Here is a 25756-nt window from a genome sequence, read left to right as displayed (position 1 = left end):
AAAGTCATCATAGCTTGCGTAGTATAGACCCAGCTCCCAACCCAACTTTGAGAATAGATTAACCGCAATATTTTTTTTATAGATAAGACTCGCAGCGCGTCAACGCGCGTTAACGGCCCACCACTAATGGAAATATAAAGATCTATATCGATAATGTTTTACCCATATCGCCCAGCCCTAGTTCTGGGGGTAATTTTGTTCAAAGTGTCTATGCTTTGTATCGTTTAGTGACGTTTCACGTTACCACTTTTGACAAGGGCAACCGTCTCATTGATTAAACACATCGGTTTTGTGCTCCCCACCGGCAACACAGTCTATTGAGTACCCCAGCCTTAAAAGTTGCAGAGAACACTGCAACTCCAGCTGCTCTCTCCGTCAACCACTCGTTCTCTCACTCACCCCGCTCAACCGGGCGAGGTGGTGGGACAGGTTTGCTCCTTTCCCCACATATTAAATACACATCCACCCCACTCTCTGTTACTGCCAAATCATTTGAACACCATTATGTGATGCTAACTGATCCTATCAAAGCATTTTTAGTTGTCCTCTACCGCCCACCAGGGCCGCTAGCCGACTTTGTGGAGGAGCTGGACATGCTCCTCAGCGTCCTCCCGGATGATGGAACACCAATGATACTCCTTGGGGACTTCAACATCCACCTCGAAGGAACGCAGGCCGTCGACTTCAAGTCTCTTCTGACTTCCTTCGACCTGAAGCTGCTGAACACACCTGCGACCCACAAGGCAGGAAAACAGCTCGACCTCATCCTGACACGTACCTGTATCACTGACTTAACCTCTGTAACCCGACTACACATTTTTGATCACTCCTTCATCCAATTCTCTGTCTCTCTCCCCCCAACTCCTCCTACCTCCCCTCCCTTTGTAACTTTCCGCCGCAACCTCCGCTCCCTATCCCCCTCCCATTTCTCCTCCATTGTAACATCTTCCCTCCCTCCCATTGACGAGTTTATGTGCCACCCCACTGACACTGCCACCAACACCCTGTTATCCACACTAACTGCATCACTCGACACTCTCTGTCCCCTGTCAACCAGGCCTGCGCGATCTTCTCCCTCCTGCCCGTGGCTCACGGATGTGACTCGTGAAGCATGGTCCATCCTTCGGGCAGCTGAGAGGAGATGGCGCAAGTCCAAAGACGGTCTGGACCTCGATAAGTATCACTCCTTCCTCAAATCCTTCTCTGCCCGCAAAACTGAAACCCACTACTTCCTGAACAAAACTAACTCTGCCACAAACCCTCACAAACTTTTCTCTACCTTCTCCACCCTTCTTAACCCACCTCCACCCTGACAGCAGACGACTTCTCCTCCTTCTTTGAGAAAACAAGTTGCTGACATTAGCAGTCGGTTCCCTGAACCCACCTTTCCTACCCACTCACCCTCTATGACTGACCAAACTAAATGTCTAAACGCTTTGTCTCCCCTGTCCGAGGCAGAGATCTCTGACCTCATTCTCTCTCATCGCCCCACCTCCTGTCCCCTTGATCCAGTCCCCTCCCCTCTCTTTCAAACCATCTCTCCCTCCATCATAACTTTTCTTCTCCATGTCCTTAACTCTTCTCTTACTTCCGGCACTTTTCCCTCTGCCTTCAAACAGGCCAGAGTTAGCCCTCTACTCAAAAAACCCTCCAGTAACCCAGCTGTCCTCCAGAACTACAGACCGGTATCACTACTACCCTTCTTTTCTAAAACAATTGAACGCGCTGTATCTAACCAACTGTCAAACTTCCTCTCTCAGAACAACCTGCTTGACCCCAACCAATCGGGCTTCAAGACTCGGGCTTCCACTCCACAGAAACTGCCCTCCTGTCAGTCACCACTGCCCTCCAGTCTGCCAGAGCGGCTTCGAGGTCATCCGTCATCATTCTGCTGGACCTTTCTACAGGTACACTCTTGCACTCTTGTGGGGAGTTTCATGTTGTTCAATTGTAACTTGTTTAACTGCATGCTCTTATGGTTCTTCCCTTTGACACTTATTTGGTTTTCCACAATGTATGCTTCATGTTTTGGCTGCTCGCAATGTTTGTGGCTATCTTGTTGTTATGATCAGTGACCTATGCTCTTTTGTAAAGCTCTCTCTTGGAAGTCGCTTTGGATAAAAGCGTCTGCTAAATGCATAAATGTAAATGGTTAAGAAACCGACCAAGGAAGCTAAAGTGGTAGGAATAGTGCCCTTATGTCTGTGATACACGCTGGTGATTATAATTTCGAAGTTAATTTTGGTGTTGAGACATTTGCAATGTGCAGGTAGTTTTGACATCAGTAAACACCAGTGAATTCTGCAACAGAATTCCCTGATCTATACTGACACTTTATATTGTCATTTTGTTAGCTAGCCAGCATTTCATCCATAAAGGCTACTTTGAAAAAGCAGCACTGCAAACTAATTGTAGCTAAAAACCTTCCAGCTATACCTACTGAAATAAACCATCCACTTAAAATATTTGTTTTTTCTTTTTTCTCTAGCTAGCCAGGATTTCATCAGCAAAATTGTCTTGGATTTTCTGTATCGCACTACCATAAATAATATTGTTTCTGTCGGAAGTCTGTTTCTGGCTCGCTATATCGATATCGTTTTGGCTTGCGAGAGCTATCTTAGTGCAGCTCAGTCAACTCAACATGGCTGAGAGTTGAGAGCAAAACCGAATCAAATGATTTTTTGAAAATGTCAATGCTTATCCAAACAACGTCAATTGTGGCATTGCACACGTTGGATTATAAAATGGACACCTGCGAAATATGAACTTTGCAGAGTGCCCGGTTCTCGAGCTACTCGTTGGAAACTAAACCCATTCTAATTCATACACACAGAGATTCCTGGCATTATTAGCGAGATGTCTATTTACAATATACAGTGCAATATAATGGAAATTTCGATTATTTTGTGATTTTGTGCATTGCTGTAGATGCAGTGTTTCAATTAATTATTATTGTACAGTTTTATACAGACTAGGTTTTGTAGTTTGACATGCAAACCAACATACCGTATTTTACGGAAAATAAGAAGCGGCTTGTACTCCGATTTTACAGTTACACGTACAAGCGGCTTATAGTCCGGTTTTAGAACAAAAAAGTGGCTTCTTTCAAGATCTCTACTGACCGTGCAGCTAATTTTATGCTCAACACTTGAACGGGGGCTTATTACTTGAAAGAGGAATTATTTACTGTTTTCTCAGTTACACTAACAGGGCTTGGAAATACAGTGACTTGCTAAAGTAGGCAAATGGCTAGTAGAACATAACATTTCATAATAATTTCAGTTAATCAAACAGCTGCAAACCCAGTGAAATGCTATAGGCTAGGCTAGCTAGCAAAATAACGCTAGCATTGCTAACAACATTACTAATTCAAGTTTGGTAGTCTAACCAAGCTCTTTGTAAGTTCGTTTTAGATATAATTGTATATGATAGTGTGGACAATAATACACGAACGCGGTCTCTTTTCATAACTTGTATTTTACCACTGCTCTTCTTGACATTGCCATTCGAACAGCCCTCACTGATTTCACGTAATGCTTTCAGCATCAAGCCTACGGCAACTCCCGAGGGTCAAAACACCCTTGTGCAACAGAAGGCTATCCTCAGGATTTGCAAGCTAGCTAAACTTATAATATATCTAAATAATTTTTGACATAACAATGGATTCTGCCACTAAATGAGTGACTTGGATTTATTTCTGGAGATACTATCCACAACCGAAGTGTGTTACACAATGCTATAAGATCGCCTATACTCGTGCATTGCTCTTGGTACCAAGAATGCCCGGCGGCAAGCTGAAAAGCTACTAAGTTAAGGGCATTAGCTTAGTTAAATAAGCATTGTTTGGAGTTCTATTGTTGTGTTCGTTCTGTTTTGATATGTGTAATGCTATGGTCTATAGTTTAGATAATTTGAGTGTTCACCCTGATTGGGAATGTTGTCTAGTTAGACAGCCATCCAAGCTGTCTGCCGCCATAGCATCAACGTACAAGTGATCATTACAGTGCGTTCACACTGCAGCGGCGCGATGCGAGCGACAAAACGTTTTCAATTCATTAGCTATGGAGCCAGGCGAATCGCTTGTGTGGTGCATTGTGGGTAGCGACGCGATCGAGTTGAAAATTTCTCAACTATATGCACAAAGAGCGATTTTCGCTAGCGATGGCCAATCGGAGTGTTTACTTGTTTCTCGTAACGCCTGGGACACACTACCTGCAATCTGCGGTGACGCGCCTGGAAGCGCCTCTTTTTTCTTTCGGCGCCCATGTTATCAAATGGGACCGACCACACTGGCTGCGAAGCGCCGCGATTGCCTGCGATCTGCAGCGATCGTTTCGGCAGCTGGTCTAATTTTTTCGTGCGACGCTTGCGAAATCGGCTGCAGGATGATGAAATACACCATATTAGTTGATATATTAGAATAAAAAAAGATTTTTAAGATTTTACTCCATTAATTGTAGACTACGGTGAACATTTGTAAAGTTGTAGACTTTATAATTACACAATGTTGGTAACGAACGTCCTTTACATGTGGTTACCCTGATAAAAACTAATGAAAATAAACGGATTGATCCGTTGAGCTGGCATGCCCGTGGATGTTTTGTTTGTTTGAGAGAAACGAGTTGTCACGCGTTGCACACAACACACACGCAAACATAGCCTACCGAGAGAGAACCCCAAAGTCGATTTCTAAAATCAGCATCAAATGAATTCTCGAAGTTGAAAAGCACAGGGAGTTGTTGTATGTCAGCAACAATTTTACAAGGACAACGCAGATAAGGATCAATGCTGGGATATAGCCAATGCCATGTTTATGTACCATGTCAGTGTAAAGGAAAGCTCAGAGTAGCTGAAAGGCTTAGTGACCGGCGCGGAGAAATGCGCGTCTGGTGTGACAGATTTTGCTCAGTCGTAGCCGATCGTAGCCGATTGTGGAGCTGCGCGGCGCGTCCAGGCGCTTCGCAGGCAGTGTTTCCCAGGCGTAACGTAGCAACCATGGTTAACATTTCTAGCTTTCTAGGTTTCAAGGTGGAGGAGAAACTAATTGTTTGTGTGGCTGCTTACCCAGTCCTGTACGATACATAGCTGTTATCGTATAGAGATGTTAATAAAAAAAACGATGCATGGCGCAAGGTTGCCGAAGTTGTTGGTGCTTGTACTTTCAAATTCAGTCTAGTCACATAACGTAACTTCGTTCTGTGGTAACTACTGTAGCTAGCTAGCTAGCCTGGCTGGAACTCCCTATCGTATCGACAGATTAGCAGAGACTGAGTAATATAATGAAACGTTTTTTACACATGTCAACGTGTATGTCTATTAAACAGTTTTGTATTTTGTATACAAGTTGTATTTTGATCGATGTTGCGAGTATGTAAACCCAAGTCTGCACACTTGGCCATGACAACTACAACAGTGACTTTAGAGAACTACATTCTACATTAATATGTTTGAAACGCCCCCGAGCGTGGTGAACTGTGGGAAGGCGAGCGATGGCAAGCGATTCGCGCCGCTGCAGTGTGAACGTACTGTAAGTCAGCATTGGGCCACGCAACGGTAACATTGTTTTTTAATAAGTGCGGCTTGTACTCTGATTTACAAACACAAAGTGCTCATTCTGAGGGGGTGTCCCTTACAATAAAGAAGTATATTAAAGTATACTATAAGTATACAAAAATATGGATAGTACACTTTTAGTTCACTCTTGATATACTTTTAAGAAGTATACTTAGAAAATAGTTCACTTTTGATATAATTTTAAGTATGCTTAGAAAATAGTTCACTTTTGATATACTTTTAAGAAGTATGCTTAGAAACAGAAAATGGTATACATTTCTTCTGGAGTAGGATGTACATTTACATTTACATTTATTCATTTAGCAGACGCTCTTATCCAGAGCGACTTAGAGTAAGTACAGGGACATTCTCCCCGAGGCAAGTAGGGTGAAGTGCCTTGCCCAAGGACACAACGTCATTTGACACAGCCGGGAATCGAACGAACAACCTTCAGATTACTAGCCCGATTCCCTAACCACTCAGCCACCTGACGGATGTACATTTTCTATTATTATACAGCAAAAACAGTCAAAATAGTACATTACAGGTTACATTTTTTAGATCCATCTCATTCTAATTATTCATGTCTATGAAAATCTATTATGCATTGCACATTGAATCTTTTTTGGTACTGAAGCTGAAACCTTAATTACTGCCAAAACATTCTGAAGCCCTATAATCTTATACTAATAATTATCAATTACAGTATTAATGGAAAAAACTAAAAAGCTACTTGAGAAAGAAGCAGACAGAAGGGTTGCATTATGCATTCGAAGGTTATAATGTCAAACTTACTGAAGAACGAAATAACGACGTGAAAAAATGAAGATAGCGTGGCTCATTGGCTGGCCAATTCCCATGATGCAAGGCGGTAAATAGTGTTAAAATGTGCTGATAAGTTTGCTGTTTGTTCGAAATACAAATGTAACTTCATGAATTTAGTTTTTTAAATGTGTCTGTTTAGAATGTAGTGTTTTGTTGCGTGGTCATTGTTGTGGGGGTTTACCATTGTAACCAGTGTTGGGAAAGTTCACTTTCTACATGAACTAGTTCAGTTCATAGTTCACAAATTTTAGTTCATAACTCAACATTTTTAACTAAGTTCACAGCTCCAAAAAATGATCGACAAGTTCAGTTCTTTTTTTCAATATGTTGCGGGCTATAATTTTTCTACATTATTTCCACAGCCCATATAGAACCACAGACGGTGCGGCGGTGCGACACTGGTGGCTGCCGTTGCCAGATTGAAATCTCTATCTGTCTGCAATGGAAATGTCTCGGCCTCTACGCAACTTCATCGCTCTCACACTTGCCAGGCATAGACAGTAAAAGAAAGCACACGCAGCGATTGACTGATTGGGCAACCCTGGATACAGTACTGTCAACTGTGTTTTTCGCTTTGAAGTCTCTAGAAATCTGGCACCTTATTGAACAAAATTAAAAAGAGTGAATGTGGAGTTCACAGACACCAGAATAAACGTGTTCACAGTATCGTTCATCAGGCAGTAATACAGTATGTTCAGTTCACGTTCACCAAAATTATGAACGAGTTCATGAACTTTCGTTCAATGAATGTGTTCAGGCACAACACTGATTGTAACCATGAGTTAAATGAATGTTACGTTTCATAAGAAGAGCTGGATTCGCTTGTGCAGTGAATAGCTTCTTTCAGCTAAGAATCTGCAGTGTAACTTTGCAAGGGCCCCCGTTCTTGCTAAGTGACTTATAATCTGAGGCGTTTGAGGGGCTCCTAAACATTATAATATATTAGTAAGTAATAGTAAAATTAAATTTATTAAGTTTACTTCTTGAAGTACTTACATTAATTGAAAGTGCACTTGAAAGTATTGCAAAGTATACTTTGAAGTACTTTAGGAAGTATACTTGATGAACTGAAAGTGCACTACACAGGCTACTTTACAGTATTCAAAAGTAAACCTTGAAATACACTATAAGTGTACTTCAAAGTGTACTAAATGACCTAAAAAAATGGGCCAATTCAGTTTACTTAGTACAAAAATAGTATAGAAATAAGTACAAAAATAGTATATAAATAAGTACACTGCTAGTATACGTTAAGTAACATGATAATAGTATACTTTTTATACTAAGTATACTTACAAAATAAACTTGAAGTATACTTATTTTTTGTAAGGGGCGGCTTGTACAAGATGCAGTTTATTTACCGTAAAATACGGTAGCCGCTGGTTTCATGACAAAGTATGTGTCACAGTCCAAGGAATTTTTGTGGCTCACTGTATATCCAGTAAGTACATTCTCTGTAACTGGGGTCATACATCAATTTGTTTAACAGCCTAATGAAGCAGCATTTGCAACTGCATGGCTGGTGAATGCTAACAAAGAACCTTGTATATCCAATAGCAACTCCTGCTTGCTGTCGCTGAAGAGTACTGACCCTCACCTCTCGAGATGCTGGTCTGTAGCCGAAGCCAGAGGGCAAGTTCTTGTCATCCTCACAGCCCTTGGCCCCTGGACTGAAATGTAGCTCCACATGGAATCTTTCCTCAGACGAGGGGTCCTGCAGTTATAGGACTTGCTTTAGCACCGTGTTCCAAATAAATGCAAGCACACACTGAGGTTACAACCTTACCTTGTTAGGGTCCTCGTAAAGCATGATTACAATCTGGGTCATGTAGTTCAATTCACTGACGACTTTGAGGTAATCCATGGCTCTCTTCCATTGGTCATCTTTGGTCTCCTGTAAGAGAAAAAAACTCAAATTGATCTCTTAAAAATGTCAGTACAAAAAGGAATAGATATGAGTCATCATTTGTTGAGGATTGACCATATTGTATTTCACACAAATTGTGATGAAAAATGTAGCTGCAGCTCAGTACTGACGTCACAGAGGGCTCCATAGCGGAGGATGGAGAGCAGAGAGTGAACATGGCTCTCACTGGTGAAGTACAGTCTCGTCCGCACATGTCTCTCCGGTGACATTACTCCACGGGAGTATCTGAGTATATGCAGAGGGTATAAATGAGCATAAGCCCACAAGGCAGGGCCAGTCCCAACATAGCAAATACAAGTATGTGTGTTTTTCTTACACTGGGTGCAGTTTGTTGACAGTGTCATCATCTTGTGTCCTCTGGAGGTCAGAGCGGATCTTGCGAATAAGGGGAGTGCAATAGCCTTGGGCAATATCCAGTTTCTCAGGCTGGGAAATACCGTATTCCTTATTGGGTGGAAGAATTTGTTTTAAGAAGCGTCACAGCTATTGCCAACTGAAGGAATACATAAACATTTCAAACTGACCACTACGCTCAATTACAATTAGTGATTCATTTACAGTTAGGTCCATAAGTATTTGGACATTGACACAAACTTCATCATTTTGGCTCTGTATACCACCACAATGGATTTGAAATGAAACAATCAAGATGTGCTTTAAGTGCAGACTTTCAGCTTTAATTTCAGGGTATTTACATCCAAATCAGGTGAACGGTGTAGGAATTGCAACACATTTTATATGTGCCCCCCCCCTTTTTAAGGGACAAAAAATAATTGGACAAACTAACAATCATAAATCTAATTGTCACTTTTAATAATTGGTTGCAAATCCTTTGCAGTCAATGACAGCCTGAAGTCTGGAACCCATAGACATCACCAGACACTGGGTTTCGTCCCTGGTGATGCTCTGCCAGGCCTCTACTGCAACTGTCTTCAGTTCCTGCTTGTTCTTGGGGCATTTTCCCTTCAGTTTTGTCTTTAGCAAGTGAAATGCATGCTCAATTGGGATTTAGGTCAGGTGATTGACTTGGCCATTGCAGAACATTCCACTTCTTTGCCTTAAAAAACTCTTTGGTTGCTTTCGCAGTATGCTTCGGGTCATTGTCCATCTGCACTGTGAAGCGCCGTCCTATGAGTTCTGAAGCATTTGGCTGAATCTGAGCAGATAATGTTGCCCGAAACAATTCAGAATTCATCCTACTGCTTTTGTCAGCAGTCACATCATCGATAAATACAAGGGAACCAGTTCCATTGGCAGCCATACATGCCCACGCCATAACACTACCTCCACCATGCTTCACTGATGAGGTGGTATGCTTTGGATCATGAGCAGTTCCTTCCCTTCTTCATACTCTTCTCTTCCCATCATTCTGGTACAAGTTGATCTTGGTCTCATCTGTCCATAGGATGTTGTTCCAGAACTGTACAGGCTCTTTTAGATGTTTTTTGGCAAACTCTAATCTGGTCTTCCTGTTTTTGAGACTCACCAATGGTTTACATCTTGTGGTGAACCCTCTGTATTTACTCTGGTGAAGTCTTCTCTTAATTGTTGACTTTGACACAGATACGCCTACCTCCTGGAGAGTGTTCTTGATCTGGACAACTGTTGTGAAGGAGTTTTTCTTCACCAGGGAAAGAATTCTTCTGTCATCCATCCAGTTGTTTTCCGTGGTCTTCCGGGTCTTTTGGTGTTGCTGAGCTCACCAGTGCGTTCTTTCTTTTTAAGAATGTACCAAACAGTTGATTTGGCCACACCTAATGTTTTTGCTATCTCTCTGATAGGTTTGTTTTGATTTTTCAGCCTAACGATGGCTTGCTTCACTGAGGGTGACAGCTCTTTGGACTTCATATTGAGAGTTGACAGCAACAGATTCCAAACACAAATACCATACTTGAAATGAACTCTAGACCTTTTATCTGCTCCTTGTCAATGAAATAACGAACTCCCTTTATGAGGGAATAACATACACCTGGCCATGGAACAGCTGAGCAGCCAATTGTCCAATTACTTTTGGTCCCTTAAAAAGGGGGGGGGGGCACATATAAAATGTATTGTAATTCCTACACCGTTGATACCCTGAAATTAAAGCTGAAAGTCTGCACTTAAAGCACATCTTGATTGTTTCATTTCAAATCCATTGTGGTGGTATGCAGAGCCAAAATGATGAAAATTGTGTCAATGTCCAAATACTTATGGACCTAACTGTATGTACCTTATATCAGTCCTTCTCCCCTCATAAGTAACACATCGGCCAGGAACAAGGATCCGCAAAGACTCAGGGGTAGCAGCAAAGACACTGATGTATAGTCTAACACCATTGTCTAAAGCTTGCCAATTTTAAGGTATCTTTCTATTTGATTAACTAAATTAATCATGGATCCATCATGTGGGTAGAATAATTGCATATTGTTTATGATTCCTTTCAAATGTAAGAAATTCCTCCCGACACATCCTATTGACAAAACCATAACTTACTCTGTTGCAAAATGTGCTGAATCTACCCAAATGCACCTGAGGTGACATGAAAAATATAAAATGCCCAGAGAATTATCCATTTGACAGTTTATTTACACAGGGGCGAGAGAATAATCTTGCCAATTCCAAACAAATTATCCCTGCAATTATTGCATTCCATTTATGGATATGCAATTCCACTAACCTGTGGGATAACGATGTCAGCCAGGGCCTTTGAGAGGCGGTAGATCTCCATGGTGTGGTCCAACTTTAGGGAGCTGTTGTGCTGAACGTCATACTTAATGCAGTCGTAGATGTCTGGGATCTTGCTGATGTTGTAGCGTCCGTTCTTCATCTTGAAGTCTTTCTCCAGCTTGGCCCAGCGCCGCAGCATCAGCTCCAAGGTTTCGCTGTGGTAAAGCTGGATGTCTGGACAGTATAAAAGCAGGAAAGTTAGAGGGATGTGCTGAAAATTGGAATGTTTTTGGAAATGTGTACACTTACAGTAACTGTACGTCATTTTAATCCTGTTATAAATGTGTTTCCCATACATTGATTATGATACGAATGTTTTATTTTGTCATGTTAAACAGTAAAAAAATAAAAATATATATATTTGTTATATAAATTGACCGCCACAAATGTATATATTTGTTATTATTATTTATATTTTTTTACTGTTTAACATGGCAAAAAAAACATAAGGATCATAATTCTCTGCACAAATGTGTCCAAAAAAGATACATTCAAGTTAAATATAATAATATTCATAGTTAAATACATTAGACAAATATAACAATATGAGTCCAACGTAACGTTTATATTATGTAAAGCTCCAAAAAACGATTTAGTGCTCAAATTAATGCAAAGAAATGTCTTGTTTGTATTACCGTATTTCTGCGAATAAACGCCGCCCTCGAATAAACGCCGCACCAAAAATAAACGTTGTGTAATAAACGTCGCCCTCGAATAAACGCTGCACCAAACAAATCTGAAAACTTATTTAATTGCTTAAATTCAACCCCAGTATTTATTAAACATGTACATAACTTTCTTCACAGCTTTCTGTTTGAAAGCTACACGTGTATGAAGGTTTCGGCATGCCGCTTCAGATTTCTACACAATGTAGAACACTTGTATTTGAGACAGTTGTACTACCAATGCACACCTAATTGAGAGCCAATGAGAAAGGTATTTGCCGCACTCAGACAAACAAAGAATAGACAAGGAGGTCAGCGGTAGTAAATGAAACCTGCGTTTTTAGCTGCATGATTCATTTGTCACAATGCCAGCAACAAAGTTGTCTATGGCTGCACTGCAGCTACAATTCACGAAATCTGTCTTACTAATTAAACGCCGCCCTCGAATAAACGCTGCACCAAAAATGAACGTTATGTAATAAACGCTGCAGCGTTTATTTGAAGAAATACACTTGAAATACTTTGAAGAAATACTTGTTGAAGTCCCTATCTACACTCATATCTAACCGATACAAGGACAGAGGTTTGAACAAAAAGTTGATTTAAGAAAACCGACTTATATGCCGAATTCCCAGACCTAGTACAGAAGTAAAATGAAAATTGAGCGGAAGTACGTAGGATGCTACTCCACCCCTGCCTACCGCCAGAAATATAATCATATTCTGTGGGAAACACTGATGTAAGAATACTTTATAAACTTTGGCAGTCATGAGTTCTCATTCAAACTGTGATTTTCCACAGAAAATTCCTCTGAAAGGCTAAACTTTTGACCATCGTTAATGAAGGATTATAGTTGGGTTTCAGAGCCAAATTTTTTTATGTATATTAGTGGAGTGATATGGGTCAACATGTCTGGCAATTGTATGGGTTGATTTACATGACACCACTAGACTGTAAAAAATAGGGACGGGAATCGTCAGGGACCTCCCGATACGATACTATCACGATACTTAGGTCGCGATTCTGTGGGTATTGCGATTCTGTAAGTATTGTGATTTGATATTAAAAAAAGTTTTTTTAAACACTGGACCATGGAAAACAGTTGAATCATACCTTCAAATAAAACACAGTCAAATTTGCTTAAAGTTTTAATTCCTAAATATAAACATTAACTTAATGACTGCCGGGCAGCCAATAGAAAAAATAAATAAAAATGTGCCCTATTATTTTATAGCCCCTATAAAATGCACACAAACTTAGGCTACTTTTAAACAATAAATAAAAGGTACATTAAATATAACGAATAGCAATGCAAAGCCCTAGTCTGGAGAATGTGAGAGGACATACACCATTCATCAGTTATGTGATGGGCTGTTACTGTTACATATGACTCAGTGGCCCTCGACGTCCATGTATCGCACGTCAGAGCAACTCGTTCAGCTTTACTTCTATCTTGATCTCGTTGTAGATCTTGGGCAGGGCTGTGTCCGAAAAGAAACGTCTTGATGGTATTGTGTAGCCTACCTCGGCTCTAACGTGTAAATCATATTACGAAAACCTGTATTTTCGACCACACTATAGGGACGAAGGTAGCGTGGCGATTAAAAAATCGTCATTTACAAGAATCGCAATTCGTAACTGAATCAATGTTTCCCCCCATACCTAGTAAAAAAAAAATTAAGGACAGTAAGTCTTTTCTCCTAAGGTTTTATTGAGGGATGTACTGTACCGGCTGACTTTGGGTCCTCCATTCTCTGTCTGATCTGCAGAGTGAGGTTCTGGATGAGAGAGTAGACCTTGTCACAGGTCTTTACTGGATTCTTGATCATCTGCATGGACTTGACCAGAGAGGTGCTGGTGGTTGGAGCAAGCTGGGGAGATAACAGAAGTTATCAAGTGCCATACACATTTTACAACATGAAGAAATGGGGTCCTACATTCTAGGGGCCTGTACAGAACTTCTTTAATATAAATATAATAAATATATAATAAGAGCCATGCAAATATATACAAGTGCACAGCGCCCGTGATGCAGTCGGTGACACACACAGATTTCTGGAATTATAGATAGTGCAGTGCCCATGATGCAGCTGGTGATGACTTCTCAGTGGTTTTGGTACCTATATTTCTCAGATCACAATTGAAATTCTCTGTCATCTCTGAAGTACTTGTTCAACCTCCACATCTATTCTAGTCAAATTGCCAGTGCTGTGGTAGCCAACATTCATGCAAATGATTATATAGCCTTTATTTGTCTGCTGTTTCCTATGTTATAAATTGCTTATGTTATGTTGATCAAAATTTACTATATTGGTTCTCTGTTAAATTGTCTTACCACTACAAACATCTAAACATTTAGTTCATAACAGAAGTCATTACATGCACAATGGTTGAGCCAGTTGTCATAATTGTAGGCCTAATTCACCATACAGCACTTGTACATTTGCAATGTGCTAGCAGTTTTGACTTCAGTAACCACATGAATTTATGTGACAAAATTCACTGATCTATACTGAAAGTATATCCACTTTATATAGTCGTTCTGTTCGCTAGCCAGCCCATTTGAAAGCAGCTGATTAGCGTTTGTAAAAGTGAATTCGCTTCTAAATAACTAAACAGAATGGCCCTATTTTCCTTACTACGCTTAGTTTCATTTAATTGCGAATGTCTATGTTAATCACATTTAGTCATTTAGCAGACGCTCTTATCCAGAGCGTCACATTAGTTCAATCGCAGTAGCCTGCTGCACTCTTGGATTATAAAAAGGACACCTGCAAAATATTAACTTTGCAGAGTGTCCGGTTCTTCAGTTGATCGTGGGACACTAAACCCATTCTAATTTGTTCACACACACACACACATATTCCTGTCATTGTTAGAGAGATATATATGTAAAATGTATTCCTCATTCCAGACCTTCTCATAGTCTTCAGCGGTGAAGTCCCTGTCCCTCTGCAGGATCTCATGAAGCCGCGCCTTGACCTTCTGCTGGCAACTGTTGAGCGAGTCACTATCGCTGTCCAGTAGGCCGTTCATGTTTGCACTCTTCACCATTTGTACCAGGATGGGTGTAAGCTCCCCCTCCAGAGCCAATAGACCCTACAGACCAGTTGTAACAATCTTTTATTTGCCAGATCTGATGCACATTTATTTGGCTCTATTGCCACGTTGTTTGGTGAATAGGCCATTCAGTGACATTCACTCAAGGTTATGGGAGACTAAGGCCGAATCCCAATTCTCTGTCTTACCCCTACCCCTTACCCATACCCCTTAGTTTTGCGCGTTCACGTGAGAGTAAGGGCTATCCCAATACTCGTTTTGATCGAGGGGTACGGCTAAGGGGTAGGGGTTCATACCCCTTAAAACCAAGTGTTTTCGGGAGCTTACTTGAAACCAAGGGGTACCATCCTTAAGTCTTTTTACCCCAATAGTTTCCTTCCAAGGGCCATCAGCCTTCTGAATGGACATTGATATGGACACTGATACACTTCTCACTAGTCACTTTACACACTGTCACTTTCAGCTACTGGTTGCACTTTCAGCAATACTGCACTATTGTACTTCACTTGTCTTAGGTTAGTATAGGTTTATGAGGTTAGTATAGGTTATTATGTGTATTTAGAGGTTTAGTACAAATATATTATTTGTATCTTAGGAGGTTTACTATATTTGAGCTTATCATAGATGTAATCCATGTTATGTGTACTTATGTTATGCCAGGTTGCTTTGCATTGTCTTGTCCTAAGAATTTCAATGCCCAGAATTTCATCATCATCTCTGCTGGCCAGTGCCCTCACAAAAGCCTCCCTGTCCCTGTCAGTCAAATCTGCTGGCCAAAAACCTGGGTCAACATCCTTTTTATGACTTCTGTCTTCTTCCACCATGCATCTCTCATCCTCATCATCACTGTAACTTTCTTTCCCTTCTTCCTGTGCTTCCACACTTCTTCCTCCTTCTAGCTCTACCTGAGAGGGTCCTGGCTCTGTAGGATGTACACAATGCATGTGATATATACATATATACTGTGATATATACAGTATATATAAACATATGCCATATACCAATAAATGACACTAACACTACAGAACATTGACCCAAATTAGGTACAGGTCTGTATCACCGGCACTTGATTACATACATTAGATCCAATAGATTTTTTGGTGTGTGTGTGTGGGCAAGCTTCTCAAATAAATTGCCCTTCGTGATGGGAATAATAAAGTCTGTATCTATAGATGCCATTTAACGGCCATAATTAAATCTAAATCAGGGTTCTCCAATCCTGGTCCTCGCTGTCCTGCATGTTTTAGATGTTTCCTTGCTCCAGCACACCTGTTTCAAATGAATGGTCTGTGGAAGCCAGGTAATGACCATTCATTTGAATCAGGTGTGCTGGAGCAGGGAAACATCTAAAACATGCAGGACAGCGGCCCTCGAGGCCCAGGATTGGAGAACCCTGATCTAAATGAACTTATCAAACTGGATTATTTTAATATTGTCTGTAACTTACATGCAGACTGAGGTAAGCTACTCACTGTTTCCAACTGTCCATCATCCAGTACAGACAGTAGTTTATTTTTTATAATTTCATAATGATCATTATGTGAGAAAATAATTAGTTAATAATAATTAATAAATATTTCTTTTTCTTTTTTGTTATGGTAAAAAGAGCAAGAGAGACAGATATCCCCACAGACTCCCTGGAATTATGTTAACTGGCATGTTGTTAACACAATGTTGCTCACCTACTTCACTGGGACAGGGAGGGGTACAGTTATGGGGAGACTGGGGTGCTGCTGACTCATCTGTTGTTAAGTCTGCTAAAAGGGGGAGGGAGTTGGGACAATGATTTAATATGAATATCTTGCTAAACGTTTCCCTGTACTGATTAAATGTTGATGAAATGTAGGCTAACACTAGTCTGTAGCTAGCTAGCTTATTTCACTATGGACATCAAGCCAACAGGTTAATACCACAGACTACTGGCTACCCACCTTTTTTGCTGAAAAACTGGGTTACAGATTGAAAACCTCTCCTTTGGCTTTCCTCTCTGACCTTTTTTGAAAACCTGATTTATATTTACTAGGCGACATTGTGATCACTATTTCTGGCGACTAGCGCGTCTACTGACTGCACCTAAACACCGTCAGTGATGCTAAGGCAGGAACAAACCATTTCATGTCAATACAGGGGGTGGTCGGTCAATATGGATGTTTACTTTTTGGTCAATGGGGATATTTAACTTTTATTGCCAAACAAGTAAAAACAAAGACATCATTAATTGTATTATTATATTTGAAATAAACTCCTCAAAAAAAGTTCGGAAACGTTATTTCCGTCGATAATTTCTCCCCATTTAATAATACCAATTGGTATTGTATTTTATACCGTTGGAAAGCCTGATTAGTCACCTGTACAACGAGGTACAACTTGTCAAGATCGTGCGTTCGTGGAATGAGCAACACAGCTAACTGTGTGGGTTAGTTAGTTAGTTGGGCCTTTGTATTCCTCTTGGAACATAGGCCATTGATGAATTGTTTCCACCCTCGTCTGTCCTGAGCCATCCTCTCCAGCTGTTTCCACGTCAGCCTCTTCTTCTTGAATTCCTGCTCTGTGCTCATTCTCCAGGGGCCTCATGTATAAAGGATTGCGCAGCTTTCATACCAGGAGATGGCATACGGCCAAAACTCGACAAGTACCTACGCACAGAAATAGTCACATGTATAAAACCGGTCGTACGCCAGGTCCTGCGCACCTTTCCTTTATAAATCACAATCAACGTGAGATTGACCGCACGTGAACGAGCCACTGACCCCGCCTTTCCTCCTCTCATAGATGAATATGTGGGGAGTCAGGTGGCTGAGCGGTTAGGGAATCGGGCTAGTAATCCGAAGGTCGCTGGTTCGATTCCCGGCTGTGCAAAATGACGTTGTGTCCTTGGGCAAGGCACTTCACCCTACTTGCCTCGGGGGAATGTCCCTGTACTTACTGTAAGTCGCTCTGGATAAGAGCGTCTGCTAAATGACTAAATGTAAATGAATATGCAGATGAACTATAAATGCGCTCCTGAGGTCATTTCGTTGTCTGAATTATCGTATTTCTTCGAATAAACGCCGCCCTCAAATAAACGCTGCACCAAAAATGAACGTTATTTAATAAACGCCGCAGCGCTTATTAGAAGAAATACGGTGACTGTGAGATTGAGGTTCTGACAACAGAGGTGGAGGCGAGAAAATGTGTCCTGTTTGTCGGCCTGTCATCGGGTATTAGCGACAAAAGAAAGTCGGCGGAGTGGAAAACTGTCACTATTTGCGCCCTTTCTTGTTTTTAACCTGTAGCACTTTGAGATTTAGCTAAATGTAAAGTGCATTACAAATAAAATCATTATTATTATTATAGGGCCATAAATTATGTGGGTTCAGAGAACCGGACCATGGCAGAAATTAAGAAGAAATGGTCCGATGTAAAACTTTAAATGAAGAAACGAGTGGTGGCGCATCATAACAGCATGGCAGCTATAGGGTTAGCGTGACATGCATTTCCTGAGTGATTTTGTCATTCGTTTGACACCCTCAAGTTTAACATGTTATTAAGGGGTGGCGGATAAAACAGAAGGCTATATAGCATTTCCCGTTTTGGGTTTTGGCATTTTGATGTGATCATCCACATTAATGATCAAACTTGTATTTTTTTGTTTTTTGAATAGTCAACGTCATAAACGTAGTCGTGGAAACTTTATTTTGTAATGTTTGGTCAGTTTCGGCACTTTTCAGTTAGAATTCGCCACGTTACAGAGCAAGACAAGACTTTGCGGACGGCCCGCACATTCTCACGTCTGCTTAAAACTTTCCGTGACGGCCCGCACATTCTCACGTCAAGTAAATCTTTATACATCATAAAGTGTGCGTGAAAACCACCGTACGCAAGCTTTTTGTGCGTACGCAACGTTTATACGAGGCCCCAGGTGTTTTTGGGTCGTCCTCTACCCCGTTTGCCTTGTGGGTTCCATGTCAGTGCCTGTTTTGTTATTGCTGTTGTGTTTCTTCGTAGTGTGTGTCCAATCCAGCTCCATTTTCTCCTTAACAGCTGTATATCTTCGGTTTCTTGTTTTGTGCATTCCCACAGGTTGATGTTGCTAATTGTGTTTGGCCAGAAGACTCCAAGGATGCGTCTTAGACAGTGGTTTATGAAGGTTTGTAGTTTGTTTGTGATGTTAGTGGTGGTTCTCCAGGTTTCGGAGCCGTAAAACCTTGTGGGTAGCGGCCCAAAATGTTTTGCCAAAATCCCCTACAATATTCTTCTGTTGGTATTTACTTTCATTTTGAGTTGCTTGGTGGATTGGATGATACACAGTAATAAGGTAAAAACAGGGGACTTCAGTAGCGTGTGGAAGATCCATACGCAGCCACAACAGCTTGGCACCTCCTCCTCATGGGATCAGCTTGGGCGTGCTGTTGTGGCTGCGTATGGATCTTCCACACGCTACTGAGGTCCCTGACAGTGTAAAATGAATAAAGTGTAAAAATATGCCAATATGTGTTGTTTTTTCCTTATTACTGTGCCTTATTATTCCTTATTATTACGGTGGGAGAGTGCAATCCTCCAATCCACCAAGCAACTCACAACGAGAGTGAATACCAAAAGAAGAATATTGCAGGGGATTTTGGCAATTTTTTTGGGGCCGCTACCCACACGGTTAGCTGTGTTGCTCATTCCAAGAATGCACGATCCTTACAAGTTGTACCTCGTTGTAAAGGTGACTAATCAGGCTTTGCAACAATATAAAATACAATATCAATTGGTATTATTGAAGGGGAGGAATAATCGACCGAAATAACGTTTCCAAACTTTTTTTGAGGAGTTTATATATATACTCAATGATGATGGTTTATATGATATTTAATATAATGTAATTTCATATGAGTTTTTACCAATTCTTTTGGGCCCCTGTCAGGCAGGGAATCCTCCTAACCTTTCCCCCCTATACGGCGCCCCTGGGTAGGGGTAAGACAGAGATTTGGGATTCGGCCTAAATGTCACAGAATTAGTTTAGGGTTTGCGAAATAGCTATCTCCTAAAGAAAAGCAGTATCTGACAATCCTGCAAGATTGGTTTGAAGCAAACAGACATGTTATGATATTTTAAGACCTTGTTGCAGCCATGGTGTACTGACCTTAGCAAAGGCTGCTGCTGTCATCTGTACCCTGCCTTCATCCGAGGCGTAGATCTTCAGATCGTGGCGATACGTACTATGTAGTCGTAGCAGGCCACACCCAGGAAATCCTGCATAATCCCCTGCAAAAGTGCAGTTGTTTTAAACAAACAGATCCGATTTATTTATGAAGCTAACAAACACAAACACGGAGTCAGGTGTCTGAGCGGTGAGGGAGTCGGACTAGTAATCCAAAGGTTGCCAGTTCGATTCCCGGTCATGCCAACTGACGTTGTGTCCTTGGGCAAGGCACTTCACCCTACTTGCATCGGGGGGAATGTCCCTGTACTTACTGTAAGTCGCTCTGGATAAGAGCGTCTGCTAAATGACTAAATGTAAATGTAACACAGGTTTAAGTCAAGAGCAGGGCCCCGTTCGTCGTAAGGGTTGAAGCTAAGTTAATCAATTGTCCCTTTAGCCCGTTAACATTAGCGAGATGAGTGAGAACAGCAAATATCGGTTCGTCAACGGCTGATCCACATCCAAATCATGTGGTTAATTTTAATCAGGCCATCCGAGCAAACTATTATAATGAGTCTCTACGAAGACAATAAGCATATTATCATGGCTAAGTCAAACACCGCCGCTGCCAGAGCAAGACAAGCAGCTTGGCAAAAAATTGCAGATAAGCTATAAATGCGAAAGTTTTGGGGAAATGTATAGGCTCATCTTAAGTGCCTCATTACCCCAATCAGATCCCATTTCTTTAAATGTGCCTGCTGGCAGTAGGCTTAATGGAAATTAATAATCGAAAGATATCTTGCAAGCAAAAATAATGATCTCAACTCTTTCAGAATAAGTAGGCTAGATAAAAACAAGGCCAAAGAGTATCTAATTGATACGAATTCATAGACACTTATGAGGATATGTGTAGGCTGCTGAGCTTATATCATGTACTATATATGTGTATATGCATGTAGGCCTATGTGTAAATTCCTCTTTGATTTCATTGACTGGGACATGGCCAGGGAATATAATGAATTGATTCATCAGCTGGTTAAGCGCCAAGTACACTTTTCTTACAGCAACGCATGCTGTGGCTTTGCCAATGTTTTCTGCATCGCCTATACTGTATAAAAATTTAGCCTATACCTGACACAAAAAACCTCAAGGCTATGCAGAGTCTGAAGCACAGTTAAAGTTTCAAGAAGCTTTATTGTCAATTTCTTCACATGTCAAGACATAAAAAGGAATCGATATGACGTTTCCCACTCTCCCACAGTGAAACATATAAAAAGCACAGGCACAACAGATAAGACAAGACATTTCCTAAAACATAGCGTTACATATTCACATACAGCAGCATAAGCTCATAATAAAGCATAAAGCTTGCTGCGGCGTGTGATATTTGCAATGTACGGCCCGAGAAGGTCTTGCAAATAAATGAGTCCTTGTCTGCTGAATCGATATCGCTCAAACAAGAACTCATCCGTGTGAAATAAAGGATCTTGGCAATCGCAAAGAACTCTATTGGTATGGAAAGCTAATCAAACTAAAATATAGCTCCTTGGTCAACTGGGTCTCTCAAAAAGGGAGCTGCCATGTTATTTTCCGGGGGTGTGGCAAGCTCATCCAGCTACACTTACGTTAGCCTGCTCTGGAGCAGGTTAGTGCTAATTGATATGTTACTATGGTGATTTATCGAAAGTTGCTTCCACGAACCAAAAAGAGGGGCGTTTTTTTATCTTAGCCTGAAAATTAGCTCGCTAAACCGCTTAGCGAGCTACGACGAATACCCCCCAGATAAGATACGTAAAGTAGAGACAGCGGAGTTTGGTGTATTTAGATGGGTTTCAAGTTCTTACCTTGTCCTCCAGGGTACATACACCGGAAGGCCCTGCCCAGCTCTTCAGCCTGCACCCGGCCTGCTGGGGTCAGCTCTCCACCCCACTTTAACACCAGCAGCAGAGATGGGTCATCTCTCCGGATATCTGGGGGTTAAGGTAGAGATTGAAAACAATAAAAATAATTCTCATGAATTTTTTGGTTATCCTTTGGTCTCAACTCATGAGACCAAAGGATGGAATTATCAAATAATAATGTAAACCACACATTTGTGATGGAATACTGTCACATACTAGGATATTTTGTTATTAACTTATGTAGCCACGTCACCTTCTTCTTCACTAGATGTTTTGGGACACCCATGTGGAAGGTAAGTCAACTGGACCTTTCGATTGATTCCTGAAAAATGGCCGTACCTAAAAATAATATTTAGTAGAATAACTTATCGGAACAACTTAAATCAATATTGTAACAATGAGCAACATTTCAGTAATTGGTACCAATTCCAGTGACATTTCACGGTACTCGATACAATGTTTGATATCAAAGCAAAAACAAAAATAGGTTACTGAACAACTCATTTGTTGACTTAACAGTCACCTACAATATATAAAGCTGTAGCCTACTTATGACAACAACAGAACATTAATACAATCATGATGCATGTAGGCCTAAAGGCAGAAAATGTGTGTGGACTGAGTGTAGACATTAAGCAAACTAAGCAGATGACTTGGAGATCATTTGTAGAGCTAATATAAGTCTTGACTTGAACATAATTTATAAGTAGAAAAAGTGGATTCAACACGCTTCATGGGGCTTTTAAAATGTTGGTTGCGCTAGAAGCAAAAAACGATAACCCTGTTGTGCCCTACCCTTTCGTATGCCCCAGTATTAGGTAGCATTTGCAGTTTACTGCAAACCATAAAGGACATGAACAGTGAATTTTGCAAATTGGTTTCTGGTGATTGACGATATTCTCATTGTCATCTGCCTCACACCCAAAGTATTTCCATACGTTGCTCTTCCACTTTCTTGGAGAAAACTTTTAGTGGAGTGTTGCCAAAGTAACGACTTTGTCACTAGATTTAGCGTCTTTTTACAACTTTTCAGAGAGCCACAAGCAACTTCTGGTGAGATGTTTTGGCAACACTGTGCTTGTCAGCGTCCGACTGCATGGGTCGACTTGGTACCGCTATATATGTGACAAAACTAGTAACAATGCTGTTATTAACAGTGGTCAGTAAATACTAGGGGTGCAACAATTCAACAAGCCCACGGTTCGGTTTGTATTGCGGTTTATGGGTTACAGTTTCAGTTTCGGTTCGGTTTGTTTAGCACATTAGGGGGAAGAAAAAAACATTACCATTTCAGTGTTCTCTCTGTATTTTCTTTGCATGAATAACATTGTCTTACATCCAGAGATTTGTTAACATATGAAATCAACATTATTTCTGAGGATTTTATCGACGACCTTCGCTCCATCGCTATTGTCAACACTAAATCCAAAATGTTGCCACACGGGTGACTTAACCCTTGTGTTATCTTCGGGTCATTCTGACCCATCACTCATTGTGACCCACCGTCGTATTGCGACAACTTTACCGCATACAAAAACAAAGTGAAGCATTTTCTTTTAACCGTTGGGCTGTCTCAGACCCCCCACATTGCAAAGGTTAAAATACAATTATTTTTATTTGTTTTTGTATTGGGTAAAATTGGGTAAACACAACGATGGTTCGTTATGAACCTTTGGGTCATGTGACCCGAAGGCAGCACAAGGGTTAAAAGACGATGGTACATCCTAAAACGCTAACCTTTCGCCTCCAACATGCCATCTCCATTCTCCACACATTCTTAAATTGCCTAGCTTCGTATGATTTGCTCCAGTTCCTTCCAGTACGTGACTTGTCATTGATATACTGACAGTTCATTGGACAGGTACTCTCCGGGAAAGGGTACGGGAAAGGACAAACGGTGTTAGGTTGTGATCCAAAAAAACACGGCTTACATGTAATAACCGGGCCGTGGTTTGTGTGTTGAACAATTCGCTTTTTGGGGTTTGCACCCCTAGTAAATACACATATCTGAGAATTTAAGATAGCCTTACATTTCAAGTACAGTTTTCAGTTGTTCCAGTTTTGCTTTGGATTCTTCGATTTCAGAGTCTGTGTTCTGTCCCAGTTCCACCAGAAGTTGTCTGGCAATATCTAGGACTTCCTATTTGTGAAAAAGATAAAATGACAAACTGTAACTAAACTAAAGTCTAAACTCTTGAAAAACAAAAATTAAGAGACTTAAAATCGAATTTACCTGTAATTGCTTTGGCTTTTTTAACTTTAGTTTTCCACTTTTGTACCCATCACATTTCTCAAAAAGATCAAAAAACCTACAGTGAAAATAAAATACAATTTCATTAATAATTAATTATATAATTAATTTGGAGAAAAAAAAATCGTAGTAGTCGCGTAGTGGTGACTTTTAGCAGCATATCTAGTACATTGCAACACTGTCCATGCGTCAGGTACCTCTGATGGCGAACCTCCATCTTCATTTTCTGTTTGGGAGTTCGGTCCCCATGCCGAATCACTGCAATGACACACCTCAGCTCCATCCTGCAAGTGGAAAGTCAATGGCAGTGAGTCACACACCTTGTGAATCAAGGTCATTTGAAACCCATCCAATTTTTCAGTTTGAAGTCACTATGCACTACGTATACTGTAGGTATATAAAGTAATGTCAATGGTTGTTCATACATTGTTCCCGAGGTAGTGGGAACAATAGGGATGTCCTCAGCCTCCAGAGGAATGGACCAAGGTATCTGAAACTGTGGGGCTAGCTCTCTCATGATGATGTTCCTACAGAGAAAGTCAAAAGGTCAGGCTCAAATGTCAATTAGTAACAGGTATCTGAAACTAGCTCTGTAGAACCAAACTGTTCAACAATTACAAAATATCCAGGTAATGTCAGTAATTAATATAACCCTAGGATCTTGGCGCAGTCATCGTAGTACTTCATGGAGTTCTTCACAAAGCTAAAGCCGTTGACATCACAGACATACGACTGACCATTAGCACGTAACAGGTCAAATCCACAGACCGTTTGCTGAAGGAAAAACGAAGGAACAAATGTTAAACTGCTCCCTTTATGAAACACACATGCATAACATTTAAGCAACTTTGACCTGTTAACAATCCTGTCAAATTAGCCTAAAACACAATCAAGGCACACCCAAAGTAAATTGAAAGCTGTTCTTGAATAATTTGGAGTACATGCATGGTTGTGGTGCATTTTAAAAGGTGACACAGCAGTCAGAATAATTGTAAGTGCAACTGGTTTTGAGTAATAGAAGTTTGAACACATTGAAATAGTAAGTTTTTTCCACTTGAATTCCTTTTTGCATACAGATGCCTGCGAGTACTATAACTTGGAGGTATTCACTGGAAAACACAATGGACCCACAGTATGAAGCCTTACCTAGTCCAAGTTCAAATGTTATAACAATACCACAAATTGTTTTTATTTACACTTGTTTTTCGAAGGGTACGTCCACACGTTATGCAAAAGTGCCTTTTGGATACTCCAAAAGTACCCTAGGTAACCATGGCCAAATACTTTATTCATACTATTATAAAAAGGTATTACTTTTCATAAAACTCTACTGAAAGGTGTTACTTAGAGCTATCATATCCCATGTCCAGATCCACCATTAGTATTGCTGACACAGAATAACTGAAGCATAAACACATAAGAGAGCTTTATCTGATTCATCAGTATTTATTTCTGAAAGTTCCCCAGACTATTAATCCCTGTTATTATAATTGATGTACTTGAATAGGATGTACTATCATTTATTTGCATTTATTTGTATTATTATTTCTACTTTGTCTTTCCCAAAATACTGCTTGGTTTGTTAGATTGATGATTAATAATAATATATATATTATTTCTTTTACTATAAAAAAAGTATATATATATATATATATATATATATATATATACACATATATATACACATATATATATAGCTTTCACGCCGAGTGCATTCTTTCTTCTTGGTCCAAAGGTGTCAATAGTTACCAAATC

The 25756-nt window shown here is 40.5% G+C and overlaps 1 protein-coding gene across 7 annotated transcripts in view; it reads right to left on the bottom strand.

Moving 5' to 3' along the window:
* The window catches only part of ppip5k2 (diphosphoinositol pentakisphosphate kinase 2), a 109407-nt gene that overhangs the window by 19539 nt on the left and 64112 nt on the right, over positions 1-25756 (bottom strand). For all 7 annotated transcript variants that reach the window (XM_067258731.1, XM_067258734.1, XM_067258735.1 and 4 more), the window contains exons 9-23: positions 24654-24775; positions 24427-24528; positions 24199-24285; positions 23984-24059; positions 23781-23890; positions 22004-22089; positions 21694-21819; positions 19850-19971; positions 14596-14778; positions 13409-13550; positions 10965-11188; positions 8622-8749; positions 8416-8530; positions 8165-8272; positions 7976-8092 (exon numbers count right to left, since the gene is read on the bottom strand). In XM_067258731.1, the coding sequence (XP_067114832.1) occupies positions 7976-8092; positions 8165-8272; positions 8416-8530; positions 8622-8749; positions 10965-11188; positions 13409-13550; positions 14596-14778; positions 19850-19971; positions 21694-21819; positions 22004-22089; positions 23781-23890; positions 23984-24059; positions 24199-24285; positions 24427-24528; positions 24654-24775 (1848 nt within the window). The remainder of the gene's footprint in view (positions 1-7975; positions 8093-8164; positions 8273-8415; positions 8531-8621; positions 8750-10964; positions 11189-13408; positions 13551-14595; positions 14779-19849; positions 19972-21693; positions 21820-22003; positions 22090-23780; positions 23891-23983; positions 24060-24198; positions 24286-24426; positions 24529-24653; positions 24776-25756) is intronic.

The sequence above is a fragment of the Osmerus mordax genome, chromosome 20 (assembly GCF_038355195.1).
Source record: "Osmerus mordax isolate fOsmMor3 chromosome 20, fOsmMor3.pri, whole genome shotgun sequence".
NCBI lineage: Eukaryota > Metazoa > Chordata > Actinopteri > Osmeriformes > Osmeridae > Osmerus > Osmerus mordax.
The sequence above is the reverse complement of the archived record's forward strand: the minus strand, read 5'-3'. Positions and strand labels throughout refer to the sequence as shown.